Here is a 17,254-nt window from a genome sequence, read left to right on the forward strand (position 1 = left end):
CAGATAGTGACGTTGTCACGATGAAGAATATAATAACGACAACGCTAACGACGGTGACGACGATGACGACCGTGACGATGATGATGACGATAATAATAACAACGACGAGGATGATGGCTAGCACAAAATATCTCGTGTTTAGCTTTGAAGTCTTTTTATTGTTGTCAGGAGATTTCCTTACATTATACATTATAGACATTCTGAGGTCGGTTTCGTATAGAACGTCCGATGCTATTAATCGCCCTTCATCGGGAAATGCGACCAAAGGATTCGGCAATTGAATTTGGCCAAGTAAGACGAACTTCAAAGCGGGTAGCCGCATAACCAGTCACGTAGCCCACGGTGAGACGCCGTGCGTGTGTGTGTGGTGTGTGTGTGTGTGTGTGTGTGTGTGTGTGTGTGTGTGTGTGGTGGTGGTGTGTGTGTGTGTGTGTGTGTGTGTGTGTGTGTGTGTGTGTGTGTGTGTGTGTGTGGTGTGTGTGTGTGTGTGTGTGTGTGTGTGTGTGTGTGTGTGTGTGTGTGTGTGTGTGTGTGTGTGTGTGCGCGCCAGAAGCGACCCATCCTCACCGGAAGTGACGTCACGTGGTCGCGTTGCAGTGTTGTCACGTCACGTGGGCGTGGTCACGTGGTGTCTCTCGACCAATCAGAAGTCGCCCTCAGGGCCAGAGTACAGGTTTCCCTACTACTTGCGTGCGTGTGTGTTTGTGTGTGTGTGTGCATGTGCGTGTGCGTGCGTGCGTGAAAGCGCGTGTGTGAGTATATGCTGCGCGCATGCGTCGTCCGTACTTTTTCCGAAGTCTCGCAAACTATGCTCTGACAGCCTGCCACCTCTGCATTACCGTTACATCACACCCTCACGCGAGTGTTCGCTTACCGGAGACCGGGGATCAGCCTGCCACCTCTGCTGGACAATAAGCGGGATGACAGCGAGGGCGTCCGTTTCGTGGGTTCTCAGCTCGACGCCGCCCCTAGTTACGAAAGGCAAGAGCAGAAGAACATGCAGCTCGATACTACGAGTCTGACGCAAACTGTACGTAGCAGTGCATCCGAGAATCTCCTGAAACCTCTTAAACATATATATAAAATTCTATAAATCTTCCAAAACAATAAATAAACGATTGCGACCAGACTGGAATGAGATGATTAAGTAGCTGATGTACACGAAACGAGAGGTTCATTAGTAGAACGACGATTATTCCTAATAGTATTCCTAAGATGATGACGTCAGATTACCCCTAGTCCAAACGCTTTGCTATAAACCGTTGTCAGCGTATTGATTATGATGGATACCAGATGTCGTAGCTTCAATAAAACCAGACGCTGAACACATTTTTTTCCGAGAGGAGGGTGTATGAAAGGGCATACACTCGCGCTCTGCTAAGTTATTAACTCGAGGTGGAGAACATGGCTACATCTTTCTATTATGTGTTATCTATCATTGACGACAGTTGACCTCATGGCTATCATCGTTACCATCCATAGAAATAATATACTAGTTAGACTAATCCTAGTGTCTCTATATATTTTTATGTTTCCATCGTTGCCAGCTCTGCCGGCTTTCCGTATCACGCCTCCTACGCAACGGTCATTGGGAACGAATAGTCCGGGCTCAGTGTTATCGTGCGACGTTGGCCTTTTTTAAGTACAGTGTACATGTACTACATTATAAGAACGTAAACATTTTGTTATTATTTGCAATATTGTTATGAGGCATCACTTATAATATATTTAAACATGGATTAAATATAAAGATATAAGTCATATATTGAACATATTTTGTTAGAAACTCAATCTATAATTATTTAAAAAAACAAACATCTTTAACCATACCAATTCATGTCAGAACGTCCAAAGCCACGAAAGTATATTATTTTGCCATCCAGTACTTTACCACTGACATCAATCATAGCACGAGGATAGCGCGTCTAGAAAAAAAAGTGTATGATTTAATTAATTATTATGAACACAGAATCATAAAGCTTCTACAGTATTCCTATCCCTCCTGTATCTTTTCCGCGCTTTCTCGCGCTCACTCTCTCTCTCTCTCTCTCTCTCTCTCTCTCTCTCTCTCTCTCTCTCTCTCTCTCTCTCTCTCTCTCTCTCTCTCTCTCTCTCTCTCTCTGCTCGCTCTCTGCTCTCTCAATATATATGAGTATACTAAATAGTTAAAATATGGAGCAGTGGAATAATGATAATAAAAACTGACGTGCCCGGCGGGACATTCGGTAGACGCGTGCTCCCAAAAGCCTCCAGCTACCTCCTCTATACTCAAAAGCATCTTCAGGTGAACCATTCAACCTGAAAGTAGCCGCCAAAGGCGTCATAAAGCCGATATAGAGGCAACTTTGGATGATATGTACCGTGTTTCGTTGCATTCAGCACAGCAAATGCACAATTTGACTCATGAATCAATAATTCAAGAATCATGCGACTCAAGTTCAATATAACCATACCAATCAAGCAATGCTGAAAACTAGCGTGGATCCTCGCCCCACCCCCGTTCTAGGGCCTTGATAATATCGAAAAAAATCGCCCAAATTTAGCGTACAAGACGGTACGACATCAAGCGTTGTTCTCGTTTGCTCGCTCACGTGCGCTCACAGCCACAGCTCGCATACCCCGGCTCGTCGTAAGTTCACAGATTCCAGGCGTCTGAGACGACATGCGCTGTCATCACCAAGCAGACATCAGCTCTTCATTAGTGACTAAATTCCGGAAACAGCACGGCATGCACGGGCCGTACTGGAACGTCAGTGTCTACGCTGCAACCGTCGCATTTTCTCTCCAAAGCTGCTACTCGCTCTGTCAACTGCCGCATCTCTGCCTCTATCTGCAACTTAAAGCTTCTCATTTCAGCGTGGTTGCCGTTCTTCATCGGCCCGGGGTTCTGTGCATTTACATTTATCACTAACATACAGCACAGCACGGCCGACAGGCGGATGAAGGCAGTATGCATTTTGCGTTGAGGCAGCGGCAACCAACTAGCCAATACCCGCGAGCGGACACCTATGAAAACTTGCTACGCGTGCGGGTATATTGGACACGAACATGGCGTTACGCACCCTTTCGAGTCCAGAGGCACGACACCACAAATCAACACATGGGCACCACGACCACAGTGGCCATACACACGGCCTCTCGGCGCACCGCACGCAGAGAGAGAGAAGCGAGAGAAGAGAGCGGGGGGAGAGAGAAGAGAGAGAGAGAAATTAAGAGAGAGATAGAAAGAGAGAGAAAGGAGAGGAGAGAGAGATGAGAGGCACGAGAGAAGAAGAGAGAGAAGAGAGATGCGAGAAATACGGTCGCCTCACCTCCCACTTCTTCCAGTGTTGCCATATGGGGGCCAGCTGCCTTTGTCCTCCCAATTGCCGTTGGCCGGGTGCTACGTGATAAGGGTAATCATGAGGCGGATAGGGAAAGCCGGCTCAAAATAGGTCTCGTGTTTCTGTGGCCCGCGCCCTGGTGTTCTCCCTTGTCTGCTCGGCGCGGGGGCTCTGTTTTGCGTTGGTTCGTCGCGTGGTACTGCGCTTATAATTCAGTCACTCACCTGGCTGTTTAGTTTTGTCCCCGACGATGTATTTGATGTTGTATAGGTTGTTTTCTTTGGTTTTAACATTTTGTGTCGTTCGTTTTTCAGTCTCGTCTGGTGGGGGGCTGAGTTTGCTGTGAGGCTGATGATGCGTGCATCGGGGTCAATAGTTTTATAGATTTATCGCCAGCAACCGGATTGACTATCTTGATCCGCCTCTGTAGACCTGACCTCCAGCGAGAATCAGTATGTTAATGTAACTATCTCACCGTAGCGGTGATGGGTCTGCGGCCAAAAATTATTACGGAACGATGTACACACCTCCACGTCACGGCTCCAATGCGCGCACGTACCGTAACAGCTGGGGTATAAAATCAATCAACCAGTGTGCTGGTACCAGAAGAGAAGGTGTGCACTGTACACTTTCTGCAATGGCCCAGATGGTTCCGACAATGTAGCGAGATTATAGTGACGGCGATACTCAGCCTACATAAAATGGCAAACATTAAAACATGGCGTGGACTCTTCGCAGTTATATCAAAGTAAGTTAAACAAGGAGTCCATGACCCGGCATCTTTCAGTCATCTAGAGGGGGGGGCCAGGCTAACGCCTATACACACACCCGTGTGGGGGCTGGGCGGGGGGGGGGGGCGGACGAGAAACGTAAAGATTAGCTGGAGAGCTGCGCAGAAAATGAGGTAAGACACATAGCAACAATCGGGAGAAAAACAAGATGTTTCTGGGCGCCGTGCTTGGAGGGTTGAGGGCGGGGCGGATGACGAGTACTAGGTGAGGAAGGGAGAGGAGGGGAGGGTAAGGTGGGAGGGGAGGGGTGAGCGGGGCGTCACTAAGGAAGAGGGGAGGTAGGGCGTGACCGAGGATGTGAAAAGTTTTAGCGGCGGGGCACGACTCTGACGCGGAGCGCGCACCATGCGGTGTGGCGCGGAGCGACAAGAAAATGGTGGTTCGTGTACAACCCCTGGGGTGGGGGGCGGGGGGGGGGGGTCGCCAGAGGGGTCGAACACGGCCCTTGTGTCGGCGCCGGGGGGGAGGGGGTGTATAGGGCGTCTGAGGTGTCGCGGGGCCGGGAGGGGCCCTCGGGCGGGTGGTTGCGAACGCTGAACCTCAATTCAATATCCACTTAAACCCAAAAACAAACAGTAAATATAGTGTACAACGATAAAATGTAAAATAACGACAATCGGGGATCCTAGTCTTTCGGGCGGTAGAGTGTGAATAAACGCACGCGATAGAAAGACAGCCTAAGACAGAAGAATAGGTCACGCGGGCGAGGGTAGCCAATTGCGGGCGAGCGTCGAGTTCAATAGAGCTGGTTTTTCCTGTCCTAGACGTCTTAACGGTCGTTCCCAGGGCAAAGCTGATGGGGTGAGGATATGTGGTGAAAAAGGGAGAAGATAGAACTGCCCAGGAGAAAAAGGCTGGAGGCCCGGGCCTACAGTGCTACATGTGACTGGCGCACGCCTGATAAATATATCAAAGCGTATGAGCGAGGGAGAGAGACGGACAACGGGGGAGAGAGGCGGATAGACCAGCGGCAGGTAGTTGTATTGAGGCTTAGGATTGAAACGGGGGCGCCGTTTATTTGTGACGGGGGGGATGCGTTGGGGTGATGAGTTGATGGCGGGGGCAGCTCTTCGGCGGTACGCTGTGCTGAGAATTGCGGAGGGACGGGAGATAAACGCGGGGCCGTAGTTCGGACGATGACCTACGGCTAGGGGGAGCAACTGAGCTGGAAGAATCTGGGTGGAGGTGTCGTGGTGAGAAAACAGCGCGGGGGAGCGGCGCGAGAGTTGCGGATGTGATACTGCCCGAGGAGGCTGGTCGCTGGCGGTCTAGTGCGGACTTCCTGGAGGTTCGTGCACAGAAGCGCGTCGGCGGGGCGTGGGGGCGGCGTCAGCGGGGGGGGCATGGACAAAAAACTTTCTTTCCCCGTCACCGATCTTGCGTCCAGCAATGCCAGTCATTGACCTGCACCATTATCCACAAAACTCTAATGATTTACAAAATGATTATATGCTCCTATTATATATATGTATAGTAAGTAGAGGTAGATGGATATAGGTATATCAGATAGATAAACAGGAACCATATTCCTATATCATACACCTGATATAGATGATATATATAAGCTCTATAATAGACTATATGCTCTGGTAAACTGCTGAAAAACCAAGGACCACATATAAGCAAATAACAATATATAGTATAAACTCCTTGTAATAACGTATGATCAGCGCTACACCAGCGCGACCGGAATCAACATACAGTCCACAAAAAACCAAGGATCTACAATATAAAATAAACTTATATGTAGCCTTGCAGCGCAAAACCACAAAACAAACCAGTGCAGTAAGCGCCCGGGGTGGGCGTGCACACTGACGATTTGACGCAGCCCGTGGAACCGGAAGTATCAAATATCTCATAAAACTGCATACGCGACTATAGATTCTTTTTGGTGCAAAGTGGGGCGTATACAGGGCGGGGGCGGGCGGGGGGGGGGGGGCGGGGGCGTAGGCGAGGCTAGTGCAAGGGGGGGGGCGGACTTGGAGCGGAGTAGGGGCAGAGACGCTGGGGCGGAGGGAGAGCGGGTGAGATACGTAGACTAGGGGACGGGGGAGTGGCGAGTAGAAGGCTCTAGGGAGACGAGAGAGAGCCAGTACGAATCGCGAGGCGTGTGCCGGGGGGCGGCAGCGGGGAGACTAGGGGTCGGGGGCTGTGGGTATGGCCGGAGCGAATATGGAGTGTCGCAGACTAGCGCAGGGCGGCGGCGGGCAGCGTTCGGGCGCAGGCGAGTCTAGATGGGGCGTAGCCGTAAGTGGAGAGAGAGGCTGTGCTGCGGGCCGAGGGGGGGCGGACTGGCAACGGGGGCGGGTCATGGGAAGACGGCGGAGACGGAGACAGTCGGGGGGCGAGGAAGGGGGGGTCGGACGGATCAGCGCGGGGGTCTGCGGGGAGGTGAGCGGCGAGAGAGGCCGCGAAACGCTGCGACCATTTTAATACCAATTCCCAAACGCGGCAAACGCTGCCAATCACGCCATGATACGGTACTAAGTATAAACACGGTTCTGTGGCCGTGTGCGCGCGCGGCTCAGTGAGAGCACGGGGTGCAGAATAACGGCAGTCAAGGCGCTGGAGACAGGTGCTACGGAGGCATGAGTTCATAGCGCAGAGCACGTGTGAGCTACATGGCGGGAGTAGAAATAACTAGGTGGCGCGGGGGTAGCTGGGGCTAGAGGACATGATCGTCAGACGTATGGCGCGAGCTGAGGAGAACTTACAATAAGCGGGCCGTGTGTCACGACGCATAACTGACATACAACCGGGTATGCCGAGCGGGGGGCAACTATGGGCTGGACGTAGGGGCAGACGCTGCGGAGGACGTCAGAAAAAGTAGGCAGTGCGCAAAATTTGTCGAACGACCTTGGCGTACTGGGAGAGGGGGGACTGTTGAGTACCGACGTGCTTCCGAGCGCGGCTTAACTTTATATGAACAGGCTTACCCATAACTATCGACGCTACGCCAGCGATTCACAAAATTTTTGGATATCGTCCGCAATAACCGGCTCCATCGCAAAGTGTGAACAGCTGCCAATAACACTGATTCGAGCGGTTTCGGGCGAAATATAGACAGATTTTCACGCTCCATTATCTTAGCGCATCTGCAGGCGATAGGAAGCACGCAGGGACATGCGCGTGTTAGGTATATAACAAGGTAGACAGCTGAGCAACTAAGACAGGCAAAGACGGGGAAGTTATAATTCCGGCAAACTGCAACATGTTTCAGCATTCACGCAGTTGACGCTCTCCTGCTCTCTGATGCTACCTACTGGGCCTTGATATACGCTCTTGATATATATATATATACACATAAATGTGACTCATGTTAGCACTTTTATGTAGTCGAATACCAAGCCAACTTGTAAACGGTCTCTTCCATAAATAACGTTTAATATATGATACAAAACATGTACAGTAAATGTGTTCATGGTGACCGTTAACATTATCCAGTTTAGAACTGATACAATCTTTTCAGACTGATACCTTCATGATGAATATCAACACGTAATTGAAGCTGTTTAGGACTTTACCACTATTACGATGGACGGATGCAGGTGACATGTGGACGGACGACAGTACTCTTGTAAGAAACCATTCTAAAAATACATTAGATGCCCTAAAAACTACACAATAACCAAACGTCTATTAATAAAATAAAAATAAAATGGAAAACATTGATATTTAGAACACAACCTACCAAGTACAAGAATTACAGGACTAGAATCTGTTGAATGGATTGATATTCATGAATTCTATTAATGCAAATTTTAATTATATTTAAAAGATGATTTAGAACAGGATGAAAACCATGACTATGTAGAGTTGTCAACAATACTTGCAGAGAAACTATGAGCTCAGAATATTGTAAACGTATAGTGTAACACTATATATCACTGTAAATATTCACCAACACTATTCATAGTCTTATGAGAATACAGTAGTAATGCAGTTTGCATCAGCATCAATACAGTAGGAATGTCCAGCAGCTAGAACTAGACTTCATAGATGGCGCCATCAGCTCTTGAGGTGGTGACTGAGTAGGTCGAAAGCCAGCTCACTGACATCTAATGGTTCGAACTGAGAATCACTTGAGAGGAGTGATGCAAGCACGCGCGATTCCTTCACCTTCTTGACATGCTTGCTTATCTCTTCACGGCGTGCCTAAAGCAGAAGAATCAATAAATGTTTGTGTGCATGCGCGCGTGCATACAAGTTACAGGTTCCCACGACTGCATGCACATACACAGACGTCCCAAGTGTCCCGGTCTCACCAGGACCGTCCAGGTGTCCCGTTAAGATTCCAGAAAGTCCTGGTCATAACATTTTTCAGCCATATTTTAAAATTTACATCAGTAAATTACTACATTTGCCGTGGTTGTTGATGTACTTTGATTCCAGCGAACAATAAAAGGCCACAAATGTCACACTTGTTTTTTTTTGCATTTTCATTTTGAATTTGCATTTTTATTGAAATGTATACTTTATAAAAAATGGTGGTGCACCGCGACCAACACATGTCGCAGCCCGGAACAACCTTTTCCCTGTTTTTGCGCACTGCGAAAAAACGGCGATGGACAATTATCACAAGCGATCCCTTTCTTGGATTTTCCCAACTTGGGACCTCTGACATACAATTAGTAGTAAATTCGTTTGTGCATCACATAACAAGAGCCGCAGAGCGTCTGGGCTCATCTGAGGTCTGTTGCTACGGTTATAAATGTCAAATTTCAGTCGTGCGTAGTGCCACATTTGTTAGGCGCAGATATATGCAGATACGCAGTTGCATACACATCATGTCAGCAAACATTTTTTTATTGCAGAGAGAGAGCGAGAGAGAGGAAGAAAGAGAGAGAGGGGGCAAGAGAGAGAAAGAGAGAGAGAGAGAGAGAGAGAGAGAGAGCGGGCAAGAAGAGAGAGAGAGCGGGCAAGAGGAGAGAGAGGGAGAGAGTCAGTCAGACTAAATTGTTTATAAACAAATAACACCCACGCGGCGCGCTACTGTATCAGTTACGTCATCGATTGAAATGTACACTCCGATTTCGCCGTGCGGCATCCAAACTTTTGACGAAGATAACGGGCAGAGGTAAGGCAGACGCACGTATAACGTACAGATTTCTTCAATGTTGGGAAGGATCAACACATATCGACTGACAGTCAACCATCGGGCTCTGCAGTGTCCACAAGCCAGCATGCTCCACCATATCCCGACATTGCACACTACTGTAACGTCGACGGAGAGAGCCATGACAGGAGAGGAGAGGGTTATGGAGGAGTACATCAACGACCTACCGGCCCGACACCGTGGGTCTCTCCAGTGGTCTGTGTCCCGAAGAAAAACGGACAGCTCCGGGTGTGCATCGACATGCGATGTGCAAACACAGCAATAAAGAGGGAACGCCACTCAACGCCTACAATCAACGAGCTTGTGAACGACCTCAACGGTGCGACAGTGTTTTCTAAGCTAGACCTAAATCAAGGCTATAACCAGCTAGAACTCGACGAGGCATCACGGTACATTACAACGTTCGCCACACACGTCGGCCTGAGGCAATTCACCAGGTTGAATTTCGGCATCTGTAGCGCTGCCGAGGTTTTTCAAGAAGCCATCAGACAAGCCCTAGCCGGTCTCAATGGTGTCATCAACCTGAGCGATGACATACTCGTTTTCGGAAGTGACCAAACGGCACACGACGAGAATCTCCGAGCAGCATTCCAACGTCTGAGGGAAAAAGGGCTCACTCTCTCCAAGAAGAAGTGCGAGTTCAACAAAACATCACTTGAATTCTTCGGTCACATCTTCTCGAAAGCAGGTCTTGCCGCTGATCCATCGAAAATCCAAGCAATTCTGGAGATGGAACCGCCAAAGTCTGCATCCGAGATCCGTAGTCTCCTCGGAATGTCAAACTACTGCGGGTCCAGATTCGTCCACGACTACGCAACAATCACGCACGACCTCCGAGAACTGACCAAGAAAGACATCCCGTGGCAATGGTTGGCAAAACATCAAGCAGCATTCAATGCGCTGAAGACCGCACTGACACAAGCGCCAGTACTGCGGTACTTCGATCCCTCATTGGCAACTGAACTGCACGTCGATGCCAGTCCTGTAGGTCTCTGCGCAATTCTGATGCAGGCAGAGAAAGACGGCACGTGTCACACTGTACAGTATGCCAGCAGAGCGCTCACACCAGTTGAACAGCGTTACAGCCAAACAGAGCGCGAAGCCCTGGCTGTAGTATGGGCCTGTGAACACCTTCACATCTATGTGATGGGAAGTCCGGTAACCATATACACCGACCACAAACCACTGGTGCCGCTGTACAATAATCCGCGGTCAAAGCCTCCAGCACGTATCGAACGTTGGACACTCAGACTCCAGCCGTACGAGATCGAGCAGGATCCAGGACAATCCAGCAGATTACCTGTCAAGACACACACCTAGCGTCACTGAGTGCTCTAGGAGAGAGGAGAGGGTTATGGAGGAGTACATCAACCAGATTGCTGCTACTTCTGCACCCAAAGCAATGACCCTGACTGAACTCCACAACTGCACCGAACGCGATGCGACCCTGCAAGCTGTCATTCACGCCATCCGTTTTGGCAAATGGGAGATCGCGAGACAACGACCCGGTGTTAACACAGCATCATTCGATCGAATTCACAAAGTTCGAGGGGAACTGTCTGTGACCGAATCCGGCAACTTGATTCTACGTGGCACACAGATTGTTGTACCACATGAACTGCAACAACGCGCTGTCGAGCTGGCACACGTTGGTCATCAAGGCATGGTCAAGACGAAGGCGCTCATACGTGAGAAAGTGTGGTTCAGCGGTATAGACCATCGAGTAGAGGAAATGATTCGTAGTTGCATGGCATGCCAGGTAGCAACGCCAACCCAAACACGGGAACCCCTAAAAATGTCGGCACTGCCTGAAGGTCCATGGTCAGAGATCAGCACTGATTTTGGACAGGTACCTGGCATGGGTACGCACTTTATGGTAATCTCCGACGACTTCTCACGCTACGTCGTCGTGGAACCAGTGTCCTCTCTCACAGCAAATGCGGTCATCCCTGTCCTTGACAAGATCATTGGAGAATTCGGTGTACCCGATGTGGTCAAGTCGGATAACGGACCCCCCTTCAACAGCAGCGCATTCTCTGACTATGCACGGCACAAAGGCTTCAAGCATCGTAAGATTACTCCGCTGTGGCCGCTCGCAAACGCCGAGGCAGAACGCTTCATGAAGACGTTAAAGAAGTCTATTAAAGCTGCCATAGTGGAAGGAAAAAGCTGGAACCAGGAGCTGCACAGCTTTCTGTTGAACTATAGAGCAACTCCTCACAGCAGCACTGGCGTACCTCCAGCTACGCTGATGTTCGGGAGGGCCATCAAAACAACCCTACCCCGGATCGCGTACGAGAAACCGCAGCACGACGTCCGCCAGAAGGACAGCGAGTCTAAAGCGCGGATGAAGGTGTATGCGGATCGAAAGGCATATGTCAGAGAGTCTGGTATAAAGATTGGTGAACCGGTGCTCCTGAAGAGAGAGGGCATGAGGAAGTCCGACCCCCCGTTTGGTCCGAAACCCCTCGTTGTGACGAAGAGAAACGGATCGATGGTGACAGCAGAGCGTCATGGAAAGACTGTAACCAGAAACTCGTCCCGATTTAAACGCTCCCCCACACGTCCAGAAGACGTCCCGACGTCATCGGATGAGGAGGAGGAAGAGCTGGGTTTACACCAATACCCCGGACCAGACGATCCGCCGCCGGACACTGTGGTCCAGCACGCTCCAAGGCTACCTGAGGTGCAAGGTAGACCGCAGCGAGAGCGCCGGCTGCCGGAGAGATTTAAAGACTTCGTCATGGCGTAGACATTCCGTTCAAGTTGGGGAGGACTGTGATGTCCAGCCCTATTGTTTACGTTTGGTATCGGTGCTAACTCTATGTGTGCAATGTGACGCATGCGCGAGCGGATGTCCGGGATAAGAAAATAAAAGAGCAGCGGGAATGATTAGACAGAAATGAGGTGTTATAATCTTCGTAGTTCAATTATGGTTCGATATCATCGAGCAACAAATAATAAGAACATTACAACAAGGACAGTACAAAACTGGCAAATTTTCATTGGTAGGTTTGACGATTCATTTTTGCAATTACTTATCTCAAGATTGGTTAAACTGAAGTTAAGAAAGTAATCATTTCTGCACTTTTGAGCGCAATATACATTTGACCTATCGTGCCAGAACATTCTTCTCATTCTGTTCCGATAGATGGCGTGCATACCAACTAGGTGCAGGGAATAGATAATCCGAACTAGTTGCTACCTTCGTTTTATCGTTTAGCCCATGCTGTATGTATGTATGTATGTCGTTTAGCACCTGCGAGGTAGGCCTATTTATAGTTGGCCTTAATCAAAAACAGACGTTTGCGTAAACATTGACGCTATTGACATTGTATTCCCAATGTACAGAATCTCATATAGAGAATCAAGTTCATATATGATTTAAGGCGTGTAAACGTTGTTCAAGTAAGTTTTGCATGCAGAATTTCACTGTGAAATTTAAGTCTTCCACGATCAAACAAGTACCATCAAACACAGTTCAGTCCTTTGTTAACAGTCAACAAATCAATGTTTAACCCTCCTCTTGAAGGTCAAAAAGTTATCAGACACTTTCTCTTTGCACGTCAGTGGAAAGCACATTTCATGGTTCTTTCAATAAAGTGATAAAAATGGTAGGTTAGCACTGAAACAAAAAAGTTGTTCACTCTGTCCATTAGGCCATGTCCTCAGAAAATGGCTGATATCTGACCTTTCCCCCACTGCCCTTTGACCTGTGACCGCCAATTTTGCACTGGTGATGGGTTTCCTGCCCATCACACTATACACCAAATATTAAAAGCATAGGGTGAGCCGTTCAGATTTGTGCCGCAATTCTTCATTTCCTCCCTATACCATAAGTTAAGGAGGGAATGTTCCCCCTTCTTTTACACCTCTTGACCTTTGACCTTTGACCCCCCAAATTGGTAATCCCGAGTCCTTTTCACGATCCCCCCCCCTTCCCCCCGAAATCCGAACATCGTGACCGTACGTCGAGCGGTTGAGATTTGTGCCCAACTGTTGACGGACGCACGCTCATGCGATTCTACAAGCTGCATCCGACTTCATCAGATGAGCTAAAAATGCATGCAAGTTAGTGACGTTAAATCAATAATAAATGAATAGGTAGTTAATTTGTTCTGGTCAGCAGAAGTTGCAAATTGAGGTGAAAATTAATTTCCTAATAGAATATAATGGTTTAGAATGGAAGCCAAGGTTCATTTCAGCAATAAATCTTTAATTCACAGGCATAGCATAGAAGCTTCGGAAACTCCTTACGTGGATGATGAAAGCCAATATCAGAAGATGCCATGTGACAATCATAATGCTAAACATTACGTAATTCCTGACATTTTAAGGAGATTGACATTGGTGGCACATTGACAAAGCTGCCACATGCACATATTAAGTAGAGCAACGATTAGTACAATGAAGGGGGCATGGGCAACATACTTCTGTAGAGTTGTGGTCATCAAATCTTGAGCACACTAATGATGCGTTGTGTAATAATGGGTATACAGTCTCCATGTAGACTGTCACAAACAGCTCTCTCATGTGCTCCGCATCTCTCTGTCAAGTAAAACACAATTACTTGTTAGGCCAAGTTTCCATAGCAATGTTTGTTATTCCAGTGGCAAATGTTATTATGAGCATTAGTGCATTCATCTAGTGTGGAAGGATCTAAGTGTTATATTTAACAGTGACTCAATAGAAACCAGCCCTTAAGACATATTTGTTATATTCTCATATTTGCAGATGGAATGACGGCACACTTTGTGTTCAACCCTTGGCTGTGCAGATGGTGCAAATCGGTACCTTCTCTGAACGAGGGGTTGTCTTCACTCTTTCTGCCCAAACAACTTGAAGTGCATCCATAAGATCAGGCACGCCTACCGCAGATGAAAATGTTGACAAGAGAGGCGAGTGTATGAGCTCTGAAACAAATTTTTCATTATTAATGGAGTACATTGACACACACGCACACCAACACTATGACACATACATGTGCATGCTTAAACGCATGCTCATACATTAGTTTGCATTTGTTTTTTCTTGTAATTCTTCCGCCCGTGTATGTCAAGTCTTATACGTCAGGTACGACAGGTGTAAGTCATAGCAGTAATAAAGATAGCAAATTTACTTGTCAGATTTCATTATCTGAATGATGAATATGTAATTCCCTAGACGCATAGTTGTCAAAAGCTAGGTAATTGGAACTATATTTTGCAAATAAGTGAAAAAATTAAACAACTACAAACCTGCACTATCCATTCTGGTCCTGTCACAAAGCAGTGCTTCTGCTAGCAGCTGTCTGTAGAAGGATACAAAGTGCAAATAGCCCAGTGGAGCAACTAGGACATCTGGCAATGTGCTGCAAAGAACACGTAATGGGGCTTAGATCAAATCAGTCATAATCAAATAGTTCAATAAAAATATTTAAGATGACAAAAAAGCAAAAAAGCTCTCTGAGTGTGTGTGTGTGTGTGTGTGTGTGTGTGTGTGTGTGTGTGTGTGTGTGTCTTTCTCTCTCTCTCTCTAGCTAATTATCTTACTATGAATAACAAGCAGAAACTTGACAAACGTACTTGAGAATTACTTTCTGGTCTTTAGATGGGGATGAAAGTCGGACAACCAACCTGGGCTGTTTACTGCCAGATAGCAAAGTCCGCAAGGGGTTGAATTCCTCTGTGGGAACAACAAATTAACACAAAAAGATGAAGTATAGTTCAACACCAAATATTAGAACGGCTGAACGCTTCTGCCAATGAGAAAGATATCATGCTATACGTATATTTCAATTGTTCTTTTCTGTTGGGGATAGGTTTTAGTCACTTATCTAGTTTAGTCTATTAATTTAACAAAACACGTTTTAAAATTTCCCAAAATGCTATGCTGTAGGAAGAGGTAACAGTGAGAGAAAAATATAAAGTCTACAAAGCTAGTGAGCAACCTATAAAAAAGTAAGTGACCTATTAAAGTGAAATACCTCGCCTACTGACGGATGGATCCACTTCCACTCCCTTTTCAAATGGTGTGCCACCATGAACAAGCAACTCGTAAGACCTAATTCAACACAAATGCCAATTATATACTTGCACATGCATGATACGCACACGTGCGGGGATGTTCGATGTATATAATGCTATGCATGCAAAAAATACACATACATAAATGGATAAGTGACACATACAAAATCATTCATTAATTTATTAATTACTTGATTAATTCAAATTCCCCTTACTTGTAATCATTCGTCTTACTAATAATACTTATTACATAATTGTAATACTTGTCAAGTTAATAAACAATAACAAGACAAGTAGTGTTTACAAGAGTACGTACTTGCTGTGTAACGATGTTCCATGCTCGTCAAAGAGAGGCAGGTGTACCCAGCCACAACTTAACTCTCCTTCCTCACCAGTGCTCTGTATAGTACAGAAAAACCTGCTAGCAAACTGCCTCCACATGTTTTCTCACCTCTCTATCGACTCTCTTTCTACTTAGTACTTCATGGTAGGTCCCCATCTTTCAACCTGACAAAAAAAAAAAACAGAATCTAGATGGCAGGTTTTCCATCTTCCTACTTAGCCCTACATGACAGGTTTTCCATCTCTCCTACTTAGGCCCTACATGACAGGTTTTCCATTCTCCTACTTAGCCTACATGACAGGTTTTCCATCTTCCTACTTAGCCCTAACATGACAGGTTTTCCATCTTCTACTTAACCTACATGACAGTTTCTCTTCCTAGCTTACCCTACATGACAGGTTTTCCATCTTCCTACTTAGCCCTACATAGACAGGTTTCTCCCTCTTTAACACAGATCTACATGACAGGTTTTTCCATCTTCCTACTAAGCCTACATGACAGTTTTCCATCTCCTTCTTAGCCCTACATGACAGTTTTTCCATCTTCTACTTAGCCTACATGCACAGTTTTCCATCTTCCTACTTAGCCCTACATGACAGGTTTTCCATCTTCCTACTTAGCCCTACATAACAGGTTTTCCATCTTCCTACTTAGCCCTACATGACAGGTTTTCCATCTTTCATCACAGATCTACATGACAGGTTTTCCATCTTCCTACTTAGCCCTACATGACAGGTTTTCCATCTTCCTACTTAGCCCTACATGACAGGTTTTCCATCTTCCTACTTAGCCCTACATGACAGGTTTTCCATCTTCCTACTTAGCCCTACATGACAGGTTTTCCATCTCCTACTTAGCCTACATGACAGGGTTTCCATCTTCCTACTTTAGCCTACATGACAGGTTTTCCGTCTTCCTACTTTAGCCTACATGAGAAGGTTTCCATCTTCCTATTCGCCTACATGACCAGGTTTTCTCCATCTTCCTACTTTAGCCGCTACATGAGAGGTTTTCATCTTCCTACTTAGCCTACATGACAGGTTTTTCCGTCTTCCTACTTCGCCCTACATGACAGGTTTTCCATCTTCCTACTTAGCCCTACATAACAGGTTTTCCATCTTCCTACTTAGCCCTACATGACAGGTTTTCCATCTTCCTACTTCAGCCCTACATGAGAGGTTTTCCATCTTCCTACTTAGGCCTACATGACAGGTTTTTCCGTCTTCCTACTTACCTTACATGACAGGTTCTCGCTATCTTTTAACACAGATCTACATGACAGGTCTTTCCAATCTTCGCTACTTAGCCCTACAGTGCAGGTTTTCCATCTTCCTCCTTAGCCCTACATGACAGGTTTTCCATTTTCCTACTTAGCCCTACATGAGCAGGTTTTCCATCTTCCTACTTCAGCCCTACATGACAGGTTTTCCATCTTCCTACTTAGCCTACATGACAGGTTTTCCATCTTTCATCACAGATCTACATGACAGGTTTTCCATCTTTCTACTTAGCCCTACATGACAGGTTTTCCATCTTTCATCACAGATCTACATGACAGGTTTTCCATCTTTCATCACAGATCTACATGACAGGTTTTCCATCTTTCATCACAGATCTACATGGATCTTTTCATGCACAGATCTACATGCAGGTTTTCCATCTTTCATGCACAGATC

At 46.8% G+C, this 17,254-nt stretch overlaps 2 protein-coding genes across 2 annotated transcripts in view; both read right to left on the bottom strand.

Annotated features, from left to right (window-relative positions):
• Positions 1-2,303, bottom strand: part of LOC106812426 — a 6,769-nt gene extending 4,466 nt beyond the window's left edge. The window contains exons 1-3 of the mRNA XM_014816304.1: positions 2,203-2,303; positions 1,831-1,925; positions 875-968 (exon numbers count right to left, since the gene is read on the bottom strand). Coding sequence (XP_014671790.1) covers positions 875-968; positions 1,831-1,907 — 171 coding nt within the window. The 5' untranslated portion in view covers positions 1,908-1,925; positions 2,203-2,303. The remainder of the gene's footprint in view (positions 1-874; positions 969-1,830; positions 1,926-2,202) is intronic.
• A 5,176-nt stretch (positions 2,304-7,479) lies between these two features.
• The window catches only part of LOC106812428 (nephrocystin-1-like), a 23,218-nt gene continuing 13,443 nt past the window's right edge, over positions 7,480-17,254 (bottom strand). The window contains exons 15-21 of the mRNA XM_014816305.1: positions 15,552-15,635; positions 15,196-15,272; positions 14,795-14,894; positions 14,468-14,580; positions 14,025-14,143; positions 13,662-13,778; positions 7,480-8,269 (exon numbers count right to left, since the gene is read on the bottom strand). Coding sequence (XP_014671791.1) covers positions 8,123-8,269; positions 13,662-13,778; positions 14,025-14,143; positions 14,468-14,580; positions 14,795-14,894; positions 15,196-15,272; positions 15,552-15,635 — 757 coding nt within the window. The 3' untranslated portion in view covers positions 7,480-8,122. The remainder of the gene's footprint in view (positions 8,270-13,661; positions 13,779-14,024; positions 14,144-14,467; positions 14,581-14,794; positions 14,895-15,195; positions 15,273-15,551; positions 15,636-17,254) is intronic.

This window comes from Priapulus caudatus, unplaced genomic scaffold (genome assembly GCF_000485595.1).
Source record: "Priapulus caudatus unplaced genomic scaffold, Priapulus_caudatus-5.0.1 Scaffold647, whole genome shotgun sequence".
In the NCBI taxonomy this organism is placed as follows: domain Eukaryota; kingdom Metazoa; phylum Priapulida; class Priapulimorpha; order Priapulimorphida; family Priapulidae; genus Priapulus; species Priapulus caudatus.